This window comes from Linepithema humile, chromosome 1, assembly GCF_040581485.1.
Source record: "Linepithema humile isolate Giens D197 chromosome 1, Lhum_UNIL_v1.0, whole genome shotgun sequence".
NCBI classification, from domain to species: domain Eukaryota; kingdom Metazoa; phylum Arthropoda; class Insecta; order Hymenoptera; family Formicidae; genus Linepithema; species Linepithema humile.
Window position 1 is genome coordinate 189,428 of NC_090128.1, and position 21,035 is coordinate 210,462.

The 21,035-nt window shown below is 40.0% G+C and overlaps 3 protein-coding genes and 1 long non-coding RNA gene across 8 annotated transcripts; 2 read left to right on the forward strand and 2 right to left on the reverse strand.

Moving 5' to 3' along the window:
• Positions 1 to 204: 204 nt before the first annotated feature.
• spas (spastin) lies at positions 205 to 6,236 on the reverse strand. Of its 2 annotated transcripts, XM_012370919.2 has the most exons (7): positions 5,127 to 6,236; positions 4,613 to 4,783; positions 3,389 to 3,658; positions 1,992 to 2,347; positions 1,599 to 1,930; positions 1,208 to 1,518; positions 205 to 860 (listed from the first exon to the last, which is right to left on the reverse strand). In XM_012370919.2, the coding sequence occupies exons 1-7, from the start codon at positions 5,668 to 5,670 to the stop codon at positions 697 to 699; spliced, it is 2,148 nt and encodes a 715-aa protein (XP_012226342.1). In that variant the 5' UTR covers positions 5,671 to 6,236; the 3' UTR covers positions 205 to 696. The 2 variants fall into 2 exon arrangements, with proteins under 2 accessions (XP_012226342.1, XP_012226344.1); XM_012370921.2 differs by lacking the exon at positions 3,389 to 3,658 and having other exon boundaries at positions 5,127 to 6,233.
• LOC136997465 (uncharacterized) lies at positions 4,089 to 4,680 on the forward strand. Its single transcript, XR_010888209.1, has 3 exons — positions 4,089 to 4,179; positions 4,276 to 4,469; positions 4,544 to 4,680. It is a non-coding gene; the product is annotated as an uncharacterized lncRNA (long non-coding RNA).
• A 608-nt stretch (positions 6,237 to 6,844) lies between the features above and the next one.
• mus201 (rad2 superfamily protein mus201) lies at positions 6,845 to 12,089 on the reverse strand. Of its 2 annotated transcripts, none has more exons than XM_067348228.1 (9): positions 11,318 to 12,089; positions 10,951 to 11,126; positions 10,273 to 10,710; positions 9,955 to 10,177; positions 8,565 to 9,838; positions 8,354 to 8,452; positions 8,071 to 8,284; positions 7,680 to 7,916; positions 6,845 to 7,608 (listed from the first exon to the last, which is right to left on the reverse strand). In XM_067348228.1, the coding sequence occupies exons 1-9, from the start codon at positions 11,403 to 11,405 to the stop codon at positions 6,950 to 6,952; spliced, it is 3,408 nt and encodes a 1,135-aa protein (XP_067204329.1). In that variant the 5' UTR covers positions 11,406 to 12,089; the 3' UTR covers positions 6,845 to 6,949. The 2 variants fall into 2 exon arrangements, with proteins under 2 accessions (XP_067204329.1, XP_012226341.2); XM_012370918.2 differs by having other exon boundaries at positions 9,961 to 10,177; positions 11,318 to 12,087.
• A 1,130-nt stretch (positions 12,090 to 13,219) lies between these two features.
• Su(H) (recombining binding protein suppressor of hairless) lies at positions 13,220 to 20,667 on the forward strand. Of its 3 annotated transcripts, XM_012371106.2 has the most exons (3): positions 13,220 to 13,520; positions 14,295 to 14,441; positions 17,204 to 20,667. In XM_012371106.2, exon 3 carries the CDS (start codon positions 17,321 to 17,323, stop codon positions 18,848 to 18,850), a length of 1,530 nt encoding a protein of 509 aa, XP_012226529.1. In that variant the 5' UTR covers positions 13,220 to 13,520; positions 14,295 to 14,441; positions 17,204 to 17,320; the 3' UTR covers positions 18,851 to 20,667. The 3 variants fall into 3 exon arrangements, with proteins under 3 accessions (XP_012226529.1, XP_012226528.1, XP_067204419.1); XM_012371105.2 differs by lacking the exon at positions 13,220 to 13,520 and having other exon boundaries at positions 13,536 to 14,441; XM_067348318.1 differs by lacking the exons at positions 13,220 to 13,520; positions 14,295 to 14,441 and adding an exon at positions 14,514 to 14,533.
• The last annotated feature ends 368 nt before the right edge of the window (positions 20,668 to 21,035 follow it).

The window sequence follows — 21,035 nt, forward strand, 5'->3', positions numbered from 1 at the left end:
GGAAATTACAACTAACAATTGTATTACATGTAACATACATGTTACATTACATGTTACATTCTGTTTTATTGTTGCAATATAGTTGTTATATATCTGTGTTTGCTGGGTTATCATAATGTAAACTTTTACTTATTATAAACTTCAGTATAGCCATTTGTATATTTGTATACAAATAGTAGTATAGCTAATAAAAAGAACTGAATGTTTTCGCAATGAAATAATAATAATCATGCTTTTAATATCAAAATGGTAACAACATTCAAACTGCAAATGCTATAATATCTGATCGCTGAGTAGAGTGTAAAGTACTAGAGTTTATTAAAATCAATGAGAAACGTATTTTTAATGATACGTTTGACATAAAAGTTACTCATAATGTGTAAAAATAAGATGAGACTCAAACAGCTACGTTTCATGTTAAGCGCGATCGCAATACGAATCGATATTCGATATTCTCACAAGTCAAAATAAAAGTACTTTCTTTTCCTCACTCTTTCACTGCTCTTCTCACTGCTATTTTCTCTTTTCTTTTTTATAAAGATTAATATTGTTCATAGCGTGGAATAAAAACAAAGTTGCTGTTTGTGTCGACATTACAGTTGTTTTTCGATACTCGGGAACATTTGTAATTCCGTATCGTCAATTACATTTCATTCGAATGCGATTGTTCTGGAGCTCTGGGCAGTTCATCATAAATCAAAGACTCACGTCTCCGTATTCGAAGCTCCATTTTTCATAGGCGGCTAAACTTGCCGGTGAAACGGATCTGCGAATTCTCTTTAGGGAATCGCGGAAATCTTGCATTGTAATATTACGAACGGAATTGAGGTCCAATTCTTTCACCTGATCTGGATTCAGTTCTAAGAACAATACGATAATACATTTTGTAGTTTTACTATGCAAACATGATCAAACAGATGCTTTCTAATCTTAAAGGCATAATGTAGAGAAAACCTTTTTTATATTTTTATCAAACAAAAACAAAACAAAAAAAAACTGATTAGATATAAATAATACAATAAAGTAAGATTTCCAATTGATGATTGCCATTTATGTGGAGAATCTAAATTTGATATTGCTGACATTTTTTCGCTGAAACATTTCTAATATCAATCATGTAAAATGTGACAAAATGAATGACCAATATCAATGTTTTCACTCACAATGGGAATCGAATAAAAGTGAATAAAACATAATTATACGTTACCTCTGATGGACCCAAGTGCGGCATCTTTAGCTAGCGCAGTCAAATCGCTTCCCGAATATCCGTCCGTCAGAATTGCCATCTCGTTCAATTCTTCGGGTGTCAGTGGATCATTGTGTTTGGCTAGAAGCCTCCGAAGTAACAAGATTCTCGTTTGCAAGTCCGGCAACATGACGTACACGCGTTTCGTAAATCGTCTCAGCGCAGCTTCATCCAACTCCTGTGGTCTATTCGTAGCGGCCATAACGAGCACTCTTTCTTCGGGATTGCACGGCAAACCGTCAAACTCAACTAAGAATTCTGTTTTTAGTCTCCTGAAATACACATCGATCGATACATATGTTCTTTCGACATATAGATTTTCCACTTGTAGAATATCCGAAGGTATGTATACCTGGACGCTTCGTGCTCGTTATCCTTTCGTTCGCTCAACAGCGAGTCCACCTCGTCGATAAAGATGACAGACGGCTGCAACTCCCGCGCGATCGCGAACAGAGCCCTCACCAATTTCTCACCCTCTCCAACGTATTTGGACGTGAGACTAGCGGCAGAGATCGAAAAGAACGTCGCGTTGCATTGAGTCGCAACGGCACGTGCCAGCAACGTCTTCCCGTTTCCCGGTGGTCCGAATAGTAGCAGTCCTCTTGCAGGTGTTCGCAGACCGGTAAACAGCTCGGGTCGCAGCGACGGTAGAATCACCATCTCTTGTAAAGCTTGTTTCGCCGTCTACAAGTCATCAATGTAATTAGTGACGACACAAATTCGTTCGCAATTGATTAGTGTATACCTCTTGACCAGCAATGTCCTCCCATTGCACCGGCGTTCCTCCTTCCAAGATCTCGTCGAGAATCACTTGGGCAAGTTTTGGATCCACTCCCTTCAACACAGGTACTTTTCTGGTTGGCGTACTTCTGTTACTGTTCGAGGTAGTAGGTGTTCCCGGACGTCTTATAGGCGAGCCGTTGCCAGGTACAGACAGCTGCCTTTTCACGGAGGGTGGAGTGGAGGACGGTTTGATAGGCATGGTTCTGTGGCAAGGTTGAACAGGTGTCGATCTGCCCATACTTCGAGGCAGCGTCTGACTCTTGTTCAAAGGTATTCCTGTCATTCGCTTTCCGGGGACCGATAATTTTCTGCCAGATGCTGAAATAATACCTGTATTTATAAATAAAACCTAGAAAAACAAAGAAACAGTAATGCATAATTCAACGATAAAAAACCTTACTACACTGGTTGATATTAAATGCAAATCCTGTATTATCAGTCTAATGGATAAGAGGATCTATTGCAAAGAAAGTGACAGAAATCAAGAAATGTTTACAGCTGAGAAATTTCAGACGCCTGTGTCATTTAATGTTCAATAAATGAAGCGTATTGAATAGCGTATTGAATTCTTTAGAATAACAAACATCTTATCGACAGCATAATAATATTAGGAAAAAGAAATTTTTGTAATGAACAATATATATTGCTAAACGAAATACTTGCTACTATTTATATTGTAATGAACTTGCAAATACATTATACATACTGTGTTGTTACAGTTTAAATAAAATTGTAATAATAAAATAATTTAAAAAAAAAAAAAAAAAAAAAAAAAATGGATGAAGTAGAATATATAGATTTTAATTCAGTTGCATATTTATATATGCCAAGTGTCAAATTAATTAAAATATAAACACATAAAGATTTTTTAATTTAACGAGAAAATGTGAAAAGTTTCGGAAAAAATATACAACTGAAAAGAAATCTAAAAATGCTAACATTTTCAAATGCAATTGTAAGAGTGTTTATATGTTTACGTTTATAAGTTTAAGACTCTTGTTTCCCCTGGAACAATTAATTTTACTTTGTATGTGTGTGTACTCGTTAAATAATATATCGCTTTGAATCTACTTGCAAAAAGCGCTATAATAGAAAATTTCATTACACGCTACCATCGAAATGCAACAGCTTCTAAAGATCTACGGCGAACGAAAGAGCAGCTATGAGAAATGCATATCAATATTATTACAAGTCTACATTCATCTACTTCATCTTTTACGTCAAACGGGTGTGATGTGCATAGATAAAACAAATGATTACTTCCAAATGTAGATAGGTATAATGACTAGGGAGCATTACATTATTTTACTTGCATTCGACTCTTTCACATTTAAGCCCAGAATCTCAGACGAACAATACCTTCAGTAGTATGAGCACAACAGTTTTTTGGTGAGCGTGGCCTTAACTTGGGAATTTGGGTACATATGGCCTGCCCGGTGTTAACTGTTGTGTGCGTACTGTTCGTATTCTTATTATAATTAGTGTTGGGTGAGGTACGAGTGGTTTGAAAAGTATGTATATTGCGGCGAGCCCTCAGATGCTTTCCCGGATGCGATTCGCCGTCCGTTTTATTTCCAGAAGTACGGTATTCATTGTTGATACCCAGCTTTCTCAGCTCACACACACTCACTACAAAAAGGAAAAAACATTCTCTGCCATGCTGCAGTAGGCTAAACAGCTAAAGAGAAAATCAGGCTGATCTTCCACATTGTATCGAGTACCGATGTACTAAACATACTTAATAATCAGTAGCTATCAGCTCAAATCAGTGCGCGTTTCAATTACTATCAGAATGCTGCCGTATGAGATTGGGCTGTTAATTTGTATATCTCATATATATGTATATACGCGTCCGCGCGCGTTACAGCCGAGAGATTTCCACAAAGAAAAATGCAAAAACAAAAATTTACTTGTGCTCAAGGTAAACCACATAGGAAATTGTATAACGCGGACATGCGTACACGCATACACACACACACGCACACACACACACACACACACACGCGCGCGCACGCACGCACGCACGCGCATATATTGAAGAATGTAGAACAAATTGCACACACGAGCATGCCAAATACATCGATATTCTTTCTCTTGCCATTGCCAAAAATTTACCTCTGGCCACTGTCGCAAAATTAAAAATTGTCTCAGTACGTAGCGCAAAAATTGTTGCATTAATACTGATTAATTTATTATGCAAAGTAAATTATTAACAATTAGCATCTTGATCACTTGCAAAATTATAGCGGTTGGAAGAAAATCGATTGAACAAGAGTCGCATTGGGCCAGTGTCGCTATACCATAGCTTTTCTTCATCAAAATAATGAATCTTGAGAAAGATCTTGGGAAAGCCAATTTTTCAGCTTTTGCCAATTTGGGTGATATCAAGACATATTTAACTTGTAATAAAATTTGATCAAGTATCCTCTAACTGCTACAGGTTTGAAAAGAATTATGATGCTAATTATTAGCGGTTCTCTCTGTGTTCGCAAATAATAAAAGTTTGTACCATAGGTAAACAAGCTTGGAATAGCTTAAGAAACGTCAATGTGCGGAGCGAACGTAACGCGTGAAAGTACTAACCGAGGAATTCCAGCCTGTCTTTTGCCATCACCAGATTTGTACACATCTTGTCGTGAAGTCTTTGGGCGTGCTCCCATACCTCACCGTGTCCACCAGTGCATTCTACAGCTATTCCCTTCTCCAGTTCTCCTATTCCCTTTTTATATAATTCGATTGCCATTTCCTTTTGTCCTGTTAAAGATTAAACAATAATAATGAGGCAGATATACTATGTAAGGTAAATTATAAATTTTGTAAAATAGTTTCTCTTCAATTTTTAGAGCTTTAGATATTATTTTACAAAAGAATGTAAACAAAATATTTCCATTGTTTCCTTTCTCTTAATTCTTTTGTTTTGTTTTATTTGTAAGAAGCAATATATGTGAAATATGTATTTGTCTTATCAAACTCTTAGTAGAGTATCTCAAAGATAAGTGAAAAAAAGTATATTTAAAGTAGTGAGCAGGAGAGCATATGCATCCTGCTGATTGTATTATTAATTTTCAAACTTTAATCATGGTAGTAAACACCGTACCTTCATTATCCTCATCAATTTTGAGCGCTTTGCTGATAAACTCAAACGCTCTACGATGATGATGTTTCTGCTTAGCGAGTAACGGATCTGCAGGGCCTGGCCCGATCGGACGTCTAGGCACTTGCGACATGATGGTCTCACTTTCCGCCTGACTACCGTTGACCAAACGGCCATCCGTCGGTTTCTGCCCAACAACTATCTCCAAGTGACAGGCCTGCTTGGACTGCTGCCTGCGCTGGATCAGCTGAGATGTAGAGGTATACAAATATCTGAATACCACAAACAGCTGATACAGCAGTGTGCGCAGCACGTTAAACAGTAGTATCAGCGGGGATGAAACAAGGTAGAGATTGCGCTTGTGCACCGACGGTTGAGTGCCGTCCAGGAAGCGGTGATGGTTGTGATGGTAGTGATTGTGATGATGGCTGCCACAGTTGACTGTTGTTGTGGTCTTGTCGCTGTTTTCGCTCTTGGTCACGCACAGTTTCTTTGGCGATTTTGGGCCAAATTTACGTGTCGGGCGTGTGCCATCACTGTAAGACATTTCCCACGGGTACGGCGGGTACTGCGCCGCTCGTAGTCGTCGACGATGGTGGCAGCCGCAAGCGGCCGTGCCGGCATCCCCGACGCGCTGATCGAAGGACAGAGATGCTGTCGGTGGAGGACGTCTACATCGTTCCCGCGGTTTGAACGCCCGCGTGAATGCAGAAGGATAAAGATGATGATGATGATGATGAGGAGGAGGAGGAGAAGGAGAAGAAGGAGGAGGAGGAGGAAGAGGAGGAATAGCAGACGCCGCAGAGGATCGCGTTGTGGTATTCACGAAAAATCACCTGGGATATAGTGATACGATAGGGATGGCAACGGCGAGTCGATCTTTCGCGTCTCTTCCACGGGTTTCTCTCTCACGATACGGTAGCAGACGACGAAGAGACAACACAAACCTTCGCTCAACTTGAGCATCGCTTGTTTTCATCTGCTACCTCAAACCAGGGGGTTGTAACTCCCTCTTGAAAAAAAAGTGGAGGACAGCTAAAGCGCCACCATATCGTACACTCTCGAAAGTAACGAACTAAAAGTGAGAAGTGACAAGTGCGCGTCCACTTATCGTCGAATCGTACTATTTGCTTGATTTTAACGAATTTCAACGGCCAGAAGACGCCTAATCGCGTCATCCAGTTTTTTCATCGGCCAGGAGACGCCTAAACGCGTTCTCAAAGACGCGATTAGGCGTTCTCCGGCCGTTGAAAAAAAATTGGAAGTTACGTTTTTCTCTTATTTCTTTAACTTCTAAATACCAATTTTTATGATATTTAGTGCTAGTGAAGCTAAGAAATAAAACTCTAACACAAGATATTACGTTTGATAAAAAAATCATCTATTACATTTATCTACATGATAATAAAAATATTTTTTATATCATTTATATATATTATATACATAGACTGCGTTCGGGGAGAGCGCTATCAGCGCTATTGTGTCACTCTATCCTTGTTTTATGTCCAATGAACGATAAAGATAGAATAATGCGATAGCGCTGATAGCGCGCTCCCCGAACACAGCCATAAGATATAAAAAGAAATTACACATTCAAAATATATATGTAAGAAATTTTTTACACGCAAAATTTTATAAATTATTGTATGTAAACCTTTAGAGTTGTAATAAGGGCAATTAACAGGTGCGTAAGATACAAGGAAAGTGCAAAACTGCAAAAGTCAGGTTGAGCTTGTTCAATATTATAAACATTCTTAATCTTATAAGGACAATTATTTACAATATATAAAAATGTATATCTCTATCTTTTTAATCGAATAATAAATCTAATCGCTATCACTTTCCGATAACTCTGCCTCTTTCTTGACTTTTCGCGTTGTGCACTTCACCTTCTTTGTCTTAACTAAGCCTTGTTTCGATTTTCGAAATACTTCTATTGCGTGCAGTTTTCTTTCCAACGCGCATGCTTTGTCCTTTTCTCGTTGCGGAATATATTCTTTGGTATATATTTTTTTAATAATGGGTTTAACAGGCTTATCGGGAGTAGTGCTTATTTTGCTCGGCGGTTTAAAGGTCGATACTTTAGGTTCTGCAACTGCATTCTCTTCTTTGCTCGACTTTTGATTGGCATCGCTCTTCTTACTTCTCTTAGCTTGGGGTTTTCCGTCCACATTTGCTTCCTCGATATCATCATTATTTAACTTGCGTACTGCTTTTTGAACTCTCTTACTCAAGCTCGGCTCGATAGATCGCGTAGATGCTTTCGCTTTAAAATATATATCCAACAATTTTTGGTTCTTGTTTTCCTCTATTCGTCTCAATATCGGTATCATTGTGTCGTCAAATTTGCCTTTTGTCCACCCAAATTTCTGCCTAGTGTAATCGCAAAGAAGCACCATGTTCGGTTTGCCCCAAGTAAAAGTTTCTTTCGACTCATCGATCGTGGGAAAAAGATACGCTTGGACGACCGCTTGACTCGGGAAATCTGAAATCAATTATGTTACTTGCTCCTTTATTCCGATTGTCCCTTCGCGTTTCTTTGCAATTATCGCTCACCTCTTTCCAATTTCACGTTTCGCAACTTATTGCGTAGACCCGTTTTCCCAGGAGCTGCAATTCTTCCCTTTTTTATCCACGAGCAAAAATTGTGCAATCCGTGTAGCACGTTATCCCCTTCGGCGGGAAACGCGGCTAATATCTCGAGTGCGGTGACTGGTCCGATGCCAGTTACTCCCGCGGTGTAATCACTGCCGACCAAAAGGGCCAACTGTATCAATTGATTACGACTGAGTTCTGTAACATACATATAATTGTTGTGTGTCATTAAAAATGTATATAAATATTTCTCTTCTTTAAAATAATTGGAAAAATTAATTAGTATTTTAAAATGATATTTTATGACAATTTTAAATGACGTATATCGAATAATAAATGTATTGACGCTTACTAAAGTGATGTTGAATATCACAAGCGCGAAATTGTAATACTTTCTTGTTGTTATTGAAAAAATTCTTGTAGACGCATTCGCCTCCAAACAGCCAGATATCGGAGTCATCCGTGATTGTGCCGTCGGTTAGTTTAATCTGCTCCAAATACGCACATTGCGCTTCCGCTTCCATTGGAGCTACCAAATATGGTATACCGAATAAACGCAGCAGTTCCTATAAACAAACGTATATAACATACAATGTCGTACAATGAGAATTTCTTATTCCTTATTCCATATATACCTGCGCCTCGATTTTTATTTGGTCGGAAATGTTAGTAGCTTGTCGCTCGAGCTTGCCAATGTCTCTTGTAAGTTCTTCTTGCTCATTTTCTAACTTTTCCTGTAATGAAAAAATATACATATCGAATAAATGAATAAAGAAGAAAGATAAGTGTGTAAAATGCCACAATTTACATTACAATCACTGTTTATAGATGTAATATTGAATGTACCTTCAATTCTATTAAATCTTCTTCATTTGCAGGCAATGTTACTGGTTTCTCTTGCATACATTCGTTAAAAGAATTTCCTTGAGCGAGCAAACTTGTCTTATTCCATTCTATTGGTTCGTCGGAACTCTGGGAATTATGTGCTTTGTCTTCAACGTTTACTGCGTTTTTGGTTAATGAAGTATTTTCTAGCGACTTAATTTCCGCTTCTTCCGTTAATGGTACCTCTGGCATGGTATCTAATAAACTATTTTTCAAGTTATCACTGTCTTCGGCAATTAAAAGTGTTTTATGTTCGCCGTTTGTATCACGCAGTAATTGTTCTAAACGATTCATCGGTGTAACTCCATTTTTATTCGCTTCCTCGAATATATCGGCGAACATGTCTTCTTCCGGTTTCTCATCGGACTTGAAAATTATCTCAATGTTTTCTTTTTTCACGATATTTCTTGGGATCTCTACATCAGGTATTGGAACATCTTGTATCTCTACGAAATCGTCCGAATCCGAGTCTGAGCTATCTATCTGTGCTTCATCGTTAAATTTAGCGATAGAAGAAGAATGTTTCTCAAACGTTGTTTTATTGTCCAAATTTATGGTGTTCGATGTTACAGTAATCTCTGATATCTCAGTATCTTTCGACGGTTCAATTTCGATGACATCCAATTTTTGTTCAGATGAGATTAATTCCACAGTGGTATCGTCGTTGGTCGTGCATGTATCTTGTGCATATATTTGCAATTGTGTGAATTTTGAAGTTTGTTCACAATTTTCAGAAAGTCCTAGTTTTGGTTTACTATTCGCCGTTTTCTCGTCTTCCGCAAATTCGAAGGAAGCATCTTTTTCGGGCGTTTTTATGTTTTTGCTTGCGTTTTCATGGCTTTCATCTTTATTGTGTTTTAGAAGATGTACGATTTGCTTCTGAGACAAGCCGCTGTATTCCAGCATATATGTTAATGCCGGATTAGTCTTGCTTGTACCCAAATATTTCTCAGACAACAGCGCCAATGACTCGTTCATATCACATTCAGATTCCCAATCGCTGTCCAACGCATATTCATTCATGTTTTCCGCGATGGAATCGTTATAAATATATACATCGACGTCATCATCGGAATCATCATTCAACTTGTACTCATTCATGTTTTCTACAATTGGCCTGAGATTACTTGGACCAGCAACAGGTTCGAATTCTTCCTCATTTGCTTCTCGTAATGTATCACACTCATCCTTTTCTAATTCGTTATTGTCGACACATTTTGCCAATGCATTCTTATCTGCAAAATAATGTACAATTATTACATAGGATGTTATGTGAGCCACGATTTTAATCTTGAATGGAATACATAATGAATATTATGGAATGATCATGATTTCAGTACATGGTACGCACACGTACCACTGATGTAAATCAATCTGGTTGTGCTATCCGCGGCTATCCGAAAAGCCGCCTCTCTGCCCTTCGTATCGATGCCTTGTTCGATCAATAATTTCTCCAATTCTTCCAACGTCAGTGTTTTTCCGCCCATTTCCTTCTCAGCGGATTCTAAGGATTCTTGTACATATCTACGTTTCAGCAAACGTTTCAGCTGAAAGCCTGAGAACTCGTGCGATTCCTACAACAAAATTTCTCTAATGTATACAAGGATACAATGTATTTATCATGCGTATTATATGTAGTATCGCAGCAACTGTATATACTTATACATACTTGGGGCATTTCATGCAAACGGCCCCAGGAATTTTGCTTTCTCGTTTCCTTAAGATCGGTGAGTATATCATAACGGACATCTGCGGGTAATGCTTTAAATTCGCCGCTGGCTACATCAACGCTGTGTATGTTTCCGATCCATTTGGACTGCTTCCGTGGACTCAGCTCGACGGAGGTGTCAGAAGCATTATCGTCGTCACTAACGTGAACTTGTGCATCGCTGGTACTAGGCATATCAGGCAGAACAAACATATCCTCGTCGGGACGTTTAGTTTGTAAATTTATCATTATACGCATCGCTCCGCTATTTTCGTCCACCTTGGAATCCTTGCTAAGAACGGTCTTCACGACGCTGTGCTTTATCAAGTTGTTTATCAAATCCGCCTTCATCTTCTGCGCCTTACTCGTGGCAATAGATTTCTGCTTCCTGCGTGAGGCCTGCAAACACAAAAGAATGAGGCGGCTCTTTTCTCACTACCTGGTTCCCACGCCGAGCTAATTACGTACGAACAATATTATAATCAAGATGGAGAGAAACAGTTTCGCTTGTGCATAAATGCATAGAGTGTATTTAAAGTTTCATACAATATACTGTATCTCTCTTTTGCGTTAAATGCGCAAGTTAAAGATCATTAACTATTTGCTAGTTATAGAAGGAAAATAATCCATTGTGCTTACAATTGTATTCTTCTTGAGCATGGGTACACCACCGTCGAAGACAAAAACAGGCTTGATCTTGTAATACAGAAGTTTGCATATTCTGACAAACAATCCGAGCAAATGGGCATTAGGTCTGGGAGTGCCGTGACGATCCTGATATCCTTGCAATACTTGATATATCCATATTGATATATCTGGAAAACGTATATTATATGACTCCTTTCGCAATAAGCCCAAATATTTTGCTGATAATATTTATTTAAAATTCAAGCAGCAACCTCTCTTGTCTCATCCAGTCACACACAAACTTAAATTACCGAAATCCTTTTAGTCCGTTTATGTTAAAGGTTATATTTCTATAGAATTTACAAACGTTGATACTTGCCAATTGCCAGAACCTTGCCTTCGAGGGTCTCTAAGGGCACCGGTTTCCCGGACGCTTCGAGCAATTTCCATAAACCATACACCCCCATGATTTAAAAGAAGTTGATTCAAAGAAAATACACATAACACAACAACTTTTCAAATAAATTCATTTGGAAACGATTTTATGTGCAATAGTTAATCTATTATACAATATATACAGTTCTTTGATTTTTGTTAGCACGTAACCTAAAAATGTGCGCGTAATAAATCAAACTCGCGTATATCGCGGTACGTAATTAATATCACAAATACAACAAGCAGTAGAGTTTCATCCAAGTGCTCGTTAAATCGCGAGAGCGATTGAATATCACATTTGCTACAAGCGTTTCAACATCACTCCGACATCGGCTTCTCGGTCAGCCGATGAACGACGCGCAACGTTATACACGCGCGCGCACACTCGATGCACGCGATCAGCTGTTCCCTCGTTCACGCAGCATTCGCATCTGCGATATCTGAATATAGATCGTCATTTCACATTTTAGGCGAATGCAAATATGCGTCGCCAAAGACAATCAATTTAAATGGCCAACAAAAAATCTTCTGAAATATCGTGAAAATGCGCCAATTATGCATGACATTGCGCGGCGCGGTGCGTTTTAACTGCAGCTAAGCCGTCGTCATCGTGTCATCGTTCCGCGTCTTATTTATTCTTAGGGAGCGATGATAATAATTAAGATCGCGCAACGATTATAATAGCAGATCGTATCGAGATCACGCTCGCGGAACAATTCCGTGTCGGTATCTTCGCGTCTCTATAGGAGAGAAGGAGCGTGGGAATCCGCGCGATCCAGGCTGCGTAAAAACTTGGTTCGCAGCCGATGCGTTCGTATGACTCGCTAAAAGATACGTCGGCAATTATGTTTTCGATCCTTTTCGAGAAAAGGAATGAAATTTAGAATGTTTATGCGTGTTCTAGAATTTTCAAGCTACACAAGTGGTAAATCGAATTCAAAGATATCACGTATCATACTGTCGAAGTCGTGTCGCAAAGTTAACCAAGAGTCGAGGCGAGAGAAGGCGGTCGCGTAATAAGAAATTGTGCTCAAAACATTTACGCGGCTAAGGTCACAAGTAAAGAAATTGCGCCACATATTAAAATATAAAAAAAGTCGATCATAAAGTCATGTAATCGAAGGTTTTATTTAATTATATTGTCTAACCCATGTATATAGTTGAACGCTAAAAAATTAATAATATCTTTACGGTTGAAAAGGCGCTGTTAAAACATTGGAAAAAGTGTATGTATAAAATTGCAATCAAAGCAGACTCCGGTATGCAGTTTGTGTTCAATCATCGAGCAAAAGTTTTGCAATGTCTAAAAAAAGTAATCATTTTCGAAATGCTCGAGTAAAATGTTTCGGCTCACACGCTGATCTCCCTATTTTTTCTCTATTTCTCTCTCGCGACGTCCTCACATGCACACGCATGTTTCCGGCATTATTACGCAGCATCGACTCTGGCTGCACGCCTCGACACGCGGATCACACGAGGAAGATATATATACATATATATAGTATATATATAAAATATGTGTATCACACTCTATATATACACATGCACATACATTCATAGCCGCGACATATATATATATATATATATATATATATATATATATCGTATCGTCATCATCGCAGAAGTGGAGTGAGGTAGAGGCCACCCACTCTTTCCCACAGCAGGTTTTTCCCACGCCCCCCGAGTAACCCCAACATCCTTTTGCGGCAGCAATTCCACGGCCGATGTTGGTGCTGCGGGGATAAGGGGGACACGTCAGAACGGTAGGGGAGAGGACGAAGGCGCGAGCGGCGTGCGTCAGGTGGGGGAGGCAGGGAAGTGCAGGCGCTCGGGTCGACCGGGCCATTGTACAACAGTAAAACAATAGAATTCACTGCGCCGGCGACGTATCCGCGCGCGGGCGCCGTGTTGTCGCGTAAAGTATCGCGGGCGATTAAAAGACGAGAGTGTCATCGCGTTTAAAGAGAGCGAGCAAGAGAGAGAAAGAGTGCTCGGGCTACTTCTCGAATGCAGTCTCGAAAATGTATTCGAAAATGTACCGTCTCAATGGTGATTGATCGAGTTATTCTTGTATCTATACCACAGAGTGTGATATCGCTAGAAAACAATACTCAGAATCGTTCATTCAAGATTAATCGATGTTACAGGTATTACATAAATTACAAATTTTGATTATATTTGCACGCGTATATCTAATGCTGTTTGAATCGTAGATATAATTTCCAAGAGAGTATAATTTGAATGTGTGAGATGACAAAGTCAATTTAAATTGACCGGTGCGAAATATATGTCATCTACGAAAAAGCCGTCCATGTATTGGACTCTGTATTTCACAATTAAGTGTTTCAAATGCTACTAGCATTCGCGCGCAATTTTCACATTGACGTCAATGTCGACGTATATCGCGCGAAAACGTGGTCTCGCCACTGCTGTCACGATATTCGCTTGAATATTCACAGAAAGCGCGAACCTATGAGCTCGTATAGAGCTTCCCTCTCCCTTGTTTGCTACGTTTATACTGGGCAGCTCTCTCCGGACTGCTCCCAACTTAGTTACTCATCAGCCGTGTGTTAGAGAAGATTGTCGTGCATCTCAGAGTCAAATTGGCATACCGTGCATTGCGTATTCATGTTTTGTTGCTGAACATTCGATTCAGCGATTAGTTAACTTACATCAAGTTAATATATTGTATATTAATAAAACAGTGTGAAAATGTGCGTTCTCACGATAAAGACAGAAATTTAAGAAAAGATTCCTGTACGTTCGAGCACACATCTGTACTCGAGTAATTTAGAACGAAGTTTGAATTTACGCGCGCACTCGCTCATTTCACTGTCACTGTTTGCCGCGTTTCGTTCGTCGCAGTTGGCAGGACTGTTCGGAAAATTTGGAAGTGAACAGGTGTTTTTTGAATGGATTAGGGAGAATAGGCGTACGGAGGACGCGGAAGGATTCGCGTACGGTGAACGATCCGCCGGGGACTCACGGCAGCCGCTCCGGATGATCGATCGCACGGAGGATGCACGCGGGTACGCGGTTGCTCATGGCGCCCAAGCGAAAATGAGGAGGTAAGTGGCACGGAATGTAACCTCTGTTCTATCTGCCGGGAATCGTGCTCGTGTGTGCGCGCTCGTAACCTCCTCTCGCTTGTGCTGAAAAGGTAAATAAACAAATGTGCCTGTGGCTTTCTTGCATGCCGCTTCGATCGCATCCTCCCGCGTTGTGCGAATCGATTGTTTTATAACCCTTCACCCACAATAATGTCGAGCGAGCGCACTTTATGCTTCTCTGACGATCCAAGTATCAGCTTTCCCTCTTAGCAATGTGTCAGTGTCTAAAACAACGTTTAGAAAAGCACCAAGTACTGTAGCTTTCATCCGAGTTGTTATTTTTGCTTCTCTAGTCCATGCTTTTTCTTCCATTTTTCACAAAAGTTTCTATAGACATCAATGGAACAATGTTATATTAACCATAGTTCACAACTATTGTTCATTATATATGTGTATATATATATATATAAAACATTTTTTTGTAACATTTAAATATATATCTGACCTAATATGTTTTAATAAGTAAAAGTGACAAATTATAATATAAAATTTAAATGACAAGATGAAAATTTGCTCAAAGCATGCTTTATTCTACTATTACTTATTCTACTATTCATTGTGCAACATCAGACTCTGAGTTTGTCAGGTATTTTTCTTGCTGAATAATGCATTTGCATTTCTATTTCTGGAGTATTTAATCAGGCAGCCAATCATAGACTATGTTATGTTATTTGATAAATTCTATGATTTTAGTTAAGATTGCATAACTTGAGCAAGGCATCGTAACATATGAGTGACAAATACTTTTCTTCTTCTTTCATACTATACTGCTCTGTGATGTTACATTATGTGTATATTAGATTGAGATATTATGACATTAGGGGATATATAATAGTAACAAAAACAATCTCTCTAATATAATCCATGCAATTAAAAAATTGTGTCAATGGCATAATTAAAAAAATAAAATTAAAATTTAATAGCTATATCAGCCCAGAGCCAGGTATTAGTTGCTCAGAAAAGTGTATTTAAATAAAACAATTATAACAGACATTTCGGCCCACTTGTTTTGGCCATCATCAGTGAGATATACAAAGTAAACGGAACGTTTAGTAAGACGGTGCGCAACGGTCCGAAAGGGTAGACTTGCAGTAAAAATCAACGGTCGAACAGATTAGAAAAATCAATCCGGTATGCCTCGATGCACAAACGCGAGGTAAAGTGTTCCTCTTTTTATTTTTTACTATCCTTATTTTTTATTTTTAACTGTTATCTAATTTTTTGATATTTCATGTTGCTCGACGCATTTAGTTTTCGCATCTCGGGTTGCATCTTTCAATTTATCAGTAGACTTTCTCGCAGGGTATCCGTCCATTTGTCTGGTTTCACAAAGTTCCGGAAAATAAAAAATAAAAGATGTTGGATTGCTGTTGGGTTACAATGTTTCGGCATACCAAATTGACTTTTCTAATCTGTTCGACCGTTGATTTTTACTGGAGGTGTACTACATCCTTTGGGACCTTTGCGCACCTAAATTTTAATTTTATAATTTTATCATTAAGAAAGCCCAATTAGACATTTCTTTTATTAATGATACAATTAAAAAATTTAACTTTCTACAAATAAGAAAATTGATCAGCAGTGGAAGTAAAACAATGATTAAATTTAGTGATTTTTCAAAATTAGGTTTCAAACAAGTAGTATTGAAAAGATTAGAGAATAGCAAGCTGAGATAAAAGAAATTTTTGTAAATTTTTCATACGTACATAATCGTTTATAGCAATGCTCCATTTATAGCATTGATTTCATGTAATTAACGTAACGTAATTAACACTCTGGAAACTTGCATTATTAATTATGACGTATGAGTTTTCCATTGTATAGATACATAAAATCTACCTGCACGGCCCCAGTGGTAAAGATTGCCTTAATTCATTAAAATGAGCGGTAAAAATGAGCCCAGCTCGGTTCTCACGGCGTGTGCGTGTATGTATATGTTGTTTCCTCTTTCCTGTGTTAAGACTAGCAATTCTTGGTAGCTTATTCGAAGAAAGATATCTCAAGTTAATTACGTCCCGTCCCATCCCCTCCCCTTTGTAGAAAAAAAAGAGCGAATATCATTTCTCACGCTTTAAGCGAGTATTTGTATGCAGTTTGGAGCATTTAATCGCGCGAATGACTAACGGCGACACTTGGTATTATGCGAATACCATTATCGCGCGTTTAAGGCTGCGATAATGTTCACTTTTTTAAATATATTTTATACCTTTACAAATATATATCTGAGTTACATATCTACTCGGTGCATAATGTGTATATGAATAAAGAAATACATTGTTCGGCTATTGTTTATTCAATTCTTAACGAGTATCATGGAACATCTATACTTTTATCGCGTACTATTTTAACATTTTATATTTGTAAAATCAATCTCGATTATTCAAGAATCTTCTTTACATTAACAATAAGATAAAAAAAAAGCAGTCTGACAGACTCCACGATAGCAGGGGTCGATGAATTATCATCGTTCTTTATTACAGTTGCAACTTTGGCTGAGTTACACGATTTCGACTAATGACTATTTCCGTTATGTTTAATTCCTCTTCGATTCTTCACCCAGCATGCTGCAGCACGCCACTATCGCACTTTTCCCACGAAACGGTATTAGTAATGATACGATCATTCAATAACGAGTGATAATTATAGGACAATGAACCAATTTCCAATCTCGACTTAAATTTCTATTTACAAATACTATTAGATACTTTACTTTGCCGTAGGTAAAAAACTCGGGACGGCACTTGGATGAGCATTAGAAGATGAAGATATAACCGACGTCAACGGCGTCAGTGCTTTGGTTATCCCGTTCGCGTGAGTCGAATTCGGAGCTTTTAAATATGCCACACCAGTTTGGACTGCCCACGATGGCGCATGGCATGCAATCCCCGCCTTCGCCGACCTCGGTCATGTCTGTGTATCCGCGCTTCGGCTCCGGTATTTACAGGCCCGATCATCAGGACCAGCGGTTGACCCGCGAGGCGATGGAGCGTTACCTGCGCGACCGCAGCGACATGGTGATTGTGATCCTGCACGCCAAGGTCGCGCAAAAGTCGTACGGCAACGAAAAGCGATTCTTCTGTCCGCCGCCGTGCATCTACCTCTTCGGCGACGGCTGGCGGATGCGTCAGGAACAGATGCTGCGCGAGGGCGAGAGCGAGCAGAGCGCTCAACTGTGCGCTTTCATCGGCATCGGCAACTCGGATCAGGACATGCAGCAGCTGGACCTGAATAACGGCAAGCAATACTGCGCGGCCAAGACTCTCTATATCTCCGACTCGGACAAACGCAAGCACTTTATGCTCTCCGTCAAGATGTTCTACGGCAGCGGCCACGACATCGGCGTGTTTCACAGCAAGCGTATCAAGGTGATCTCGAAGCCGTCCAAGAAGAAACAGTCCTTGAAGAACGCGGATCTGTGCATCGCCAGCGGCACGAAAGTGGCGCTCTTCAATCGACTGCGCTCGCAGACGGTCAGTACGCGCTACCTCCACGTAGAGAACGGCAATTTTCACGCGAGCTCGACGCAATGGGGCGCCTTCACCATTCATCTCCTCGACGACAACGAGAGCGAGTCGGAGGAATTTCAAGTGCGTGACGGCTACGTGCACTACGGCAGCACCGTGAAGCTGGTGTGCTCCGTCACGGGGATGGCGCTACCGCGGTTGGTCATCCGTAAAGTGGACAAACAGATGGCCAGTCTCGAGGCGGACGATCCCGTCTCGCAGTTGCACAAGTGCGCCTTCTACATGAAGGACACGGATCACATGTACCTGTGCCTGTCGCAGGAACGTATAATACAATTTCAGGCTACGCCCTGTCCGAAGGAGGCCAACAAGGAGATGATCAATGACGGCGCCTGCTGGACGATCATCAGCACCGACAAGGCCGAGTATCAGTTCTTCGAAGGCATGGGTCCGGTACGATCACCGGTGACACCTGTGCCGCTAGTCCACAGTCTGCATCTCAATGGCGGCGGCGATGTGGCGATGCTCGAGCTGACAGGCGACAATTTTACGCCGAACCTGCAAGTCTGGTTTGGCGACGTAGAGGCCGAGACGATGTACAGGTGCCAGGAGAGTATGCTCTGCGTTGTGCCCGACATTTCGCTGTTCCGCGGCGAGTGGCTGTGGGTGCGACAGCCGACGCAGGTGCCGGTTTCCCTCGTGCGCAACGACGGCATCATCTACGCGACTGGATTGACCTTCACGTATACGCCCGAGCCGGGGCCGCGTCCGCACTGTCCGCCAGCTGACGAGATTATGCGGGCGCCGCGTGCTATGCACAATCAGGCCAGCATACCGTCCGCTGCCATGTCCGCCGACGTGCCGTGGAATACTCACGGACAACCGCCACAGTCGGGTCTCTGATGTCTTCTAGATAATCGTCATAATGCGAACCAAAGTCTACGATGTAGTAGTGATACGGACGGTGTTACACCAACCGTAGTGTCTCCCAACAACGACGACGACGACGATGACGACGACGATGACGACGATGACGACGACGACGACGACGACGACGATAACGATGAGGACGACGACGACGGCGGCGACGGTAGTGAGAGCGGCGGTGACTGCTCGTATCTGGCGAAAGACTTGTTACTCCAAGTTGATGGTAGTAGCGCGGCGCAGAACTTAGACAATACGAAGACGTAGCGTTTCGCTCAATGCGCTCATGCTGCGCGACGCGGCGCGTTGAATTCCGCGCGCTGAAAATTGTAGGCTAACTTGTAAGTTGTTGATAAAGATCTACAGAGATAATAATTTATATAGCAATCTTAGGTTTAACGGATTACGTGAGTGTGTATAGACCGAGTATACGGATAGAATTTTCGAGAAAAAGTTTGAAAACGAGATTACAAGGTACTCGATTCATGCGATAAAATTGATTTGTCACTTGTATACGTCGAAATACGTTTCGACGCTGAAATTTGATTGTCGCGTCTCTTAAGGAAAAGTATCAAAAGAGTATAAATTAGTAATGAGGGTAACACAGTTTTAGTCCACATTTGCATATCGGTCAGTCCGAACGATGGTTGTGCTTTTAACACTACATTTGTTACGAGAGGAATTACCGCTACGCTCGAAACTCGGTATAACCAGTCCTGAAATAACGAATTTGCTTTGTCGTCACTAATTATAACACGAATTCCAAATCGTTGGAACATACGTTGGAAATTTTCTATTCAACTCAATGTAGAAAGAAGTTTTAGAGAGGAAGAGAAAACGGATTTATGCGAGAATTATACTCAAGTTCGAGCGTCGCTTTGTGTGAATGGTCCATCGTGTACAAAGTAGAATAGGAAGAGGGATACGCAATGTATTTTTGAGCCTGCGCGCAACGTACTCGACATTTGGTACATTTGTAAATTCTCATAAGCGCGCGGTGTCGATAAACTTTTCATTATTTATTAGGAGATGCGTGTGGTAAGTGAATGTGTGTCGCGCGAATTTGCTGATCACAAAAACATCATGTAAGAGAGGCCAGAGGCTCACGGTAGAATTTATATACAGTGTTCTTTCCTCTTTTCTATATTTCAAAAAGATGATTTTCGCGTCAAGTTTGATTTAGAAGCAACACACTGATTTTCTCCTAACAATATGCATACGTGTTATTTTGTGTATATAATGTCACGCGTCTACATGTACAGCACTTGTAATTACAATTTAAGTGGAGCCCGGTGTGTAATAATTGCGTTAGATATCTTCAAAGTACACACGTGAGATTAATTTTCGTTTCACCACCTCGTAACCCTCGTGAATACAATATAGGGAAATTTATAAAAATAATATTAATATATAAATTTATTATCACGACGTTGTACACTATTTTTTATTTTTACCCAAGATGGACACACGCGCCGGGATGCCCGAAGCGGACGGTTATTTTTAAATTATAATATCATATACCGCGCGAGAGAGAGAGAGAGAGAGAGAGAGAGAGAGAGAGAGAGAGAGAGAACTTGTGTGCTATAACACTTGAATTTTTTCAGATGGATCGAGGATTTTCTATATCATAATCTGGAGTGTTTTTAGTATTTCTCTGATTTGAAAATCGATTGAAAATTACATTTATATTTGCTTTGTTGTAATTATATCAATAAGTGCAATGAAGACACATATAAATATCAATTTTTGTCCCCCTACTATATAATTTATAGAATAAATCGAGATTTTATATATTATACGATTTTATTTTTTTATTCATCCCAAACTCGACGAGAAGATTTCTCATCATTTCTTTCGATTTCTTCCGATGATTGCGAAATCTATTCTCCTTTTGGTGAAAATTTGACGTGAAAATTGACGTGAGAACCAAAGCTCGAGATATCAATATTTAAAAAATTTTAATAAATGAATAAATATGTGAAAACATTAAAATGCACAATGCTTTCGGTCATTAATATGTACTACTCTTCGACCATTTTGCTTCTTTTTTTTACAAGAGATAATCGAAACGCCGTCATCTTCGAAAGGAAGTGAGATAGCATCGTCTTGGGAATCCGTCTTCCCGAAGAGATCCGTGTTGGAAAGGGGGAATGCTGGTATACAT

What these genes read in the sequence shown, in the direction of transcription:
- mus201 (XM_067348228.1), bottom strand. Translation starts at nt 11,405, where the DNA reads ATGGGGGTGTATGGTTTATGGAAATTGCTCGAAGCGTCCGGGAAACCG. An exon ending in TGCTCAAGAAGAATACAATT is followed by an intron (nt 10,711 to 10,950) that starts GTAAGCACAATG and finishes TTGTGTTTGCAG; the next exon opens with GCCTCACGCAGGAAGCAGAA. An exon ending in GATTTACATCAGTGGTACGT is followed by an intron (nt 9,839 to 9,954) that starts GTGCGTACCATG and finishes ATTATTTTGCAG; the next exon opens with ATAAGAATGCATTGGCAAAA.
- spas (XM_012370919.2), bottom strand. Translation starts at nt 5,670, where the DNA reads ATGTCTTACAGTGATGGCACACGCCCGACACGTAAATTTGGCCCAAAA. An exon ending in AACGAGCACGAAGCGTCCAG is followed by an intron (nt 1,519 to 1,598) that starts GTATACATACCT and finishes TGTGTATTTCAG; the next exon opens with GAGACTAAAAACAGAATTCT. An exon ending in CGCACTTGGGTCCATCAGAG is followed by an intron (nt 861 to 1,207) that starts GTAACGTATAAT and finishes TATTGTTCTTAG; the next exon opens with AACTGAATCCAGATCAGGTG.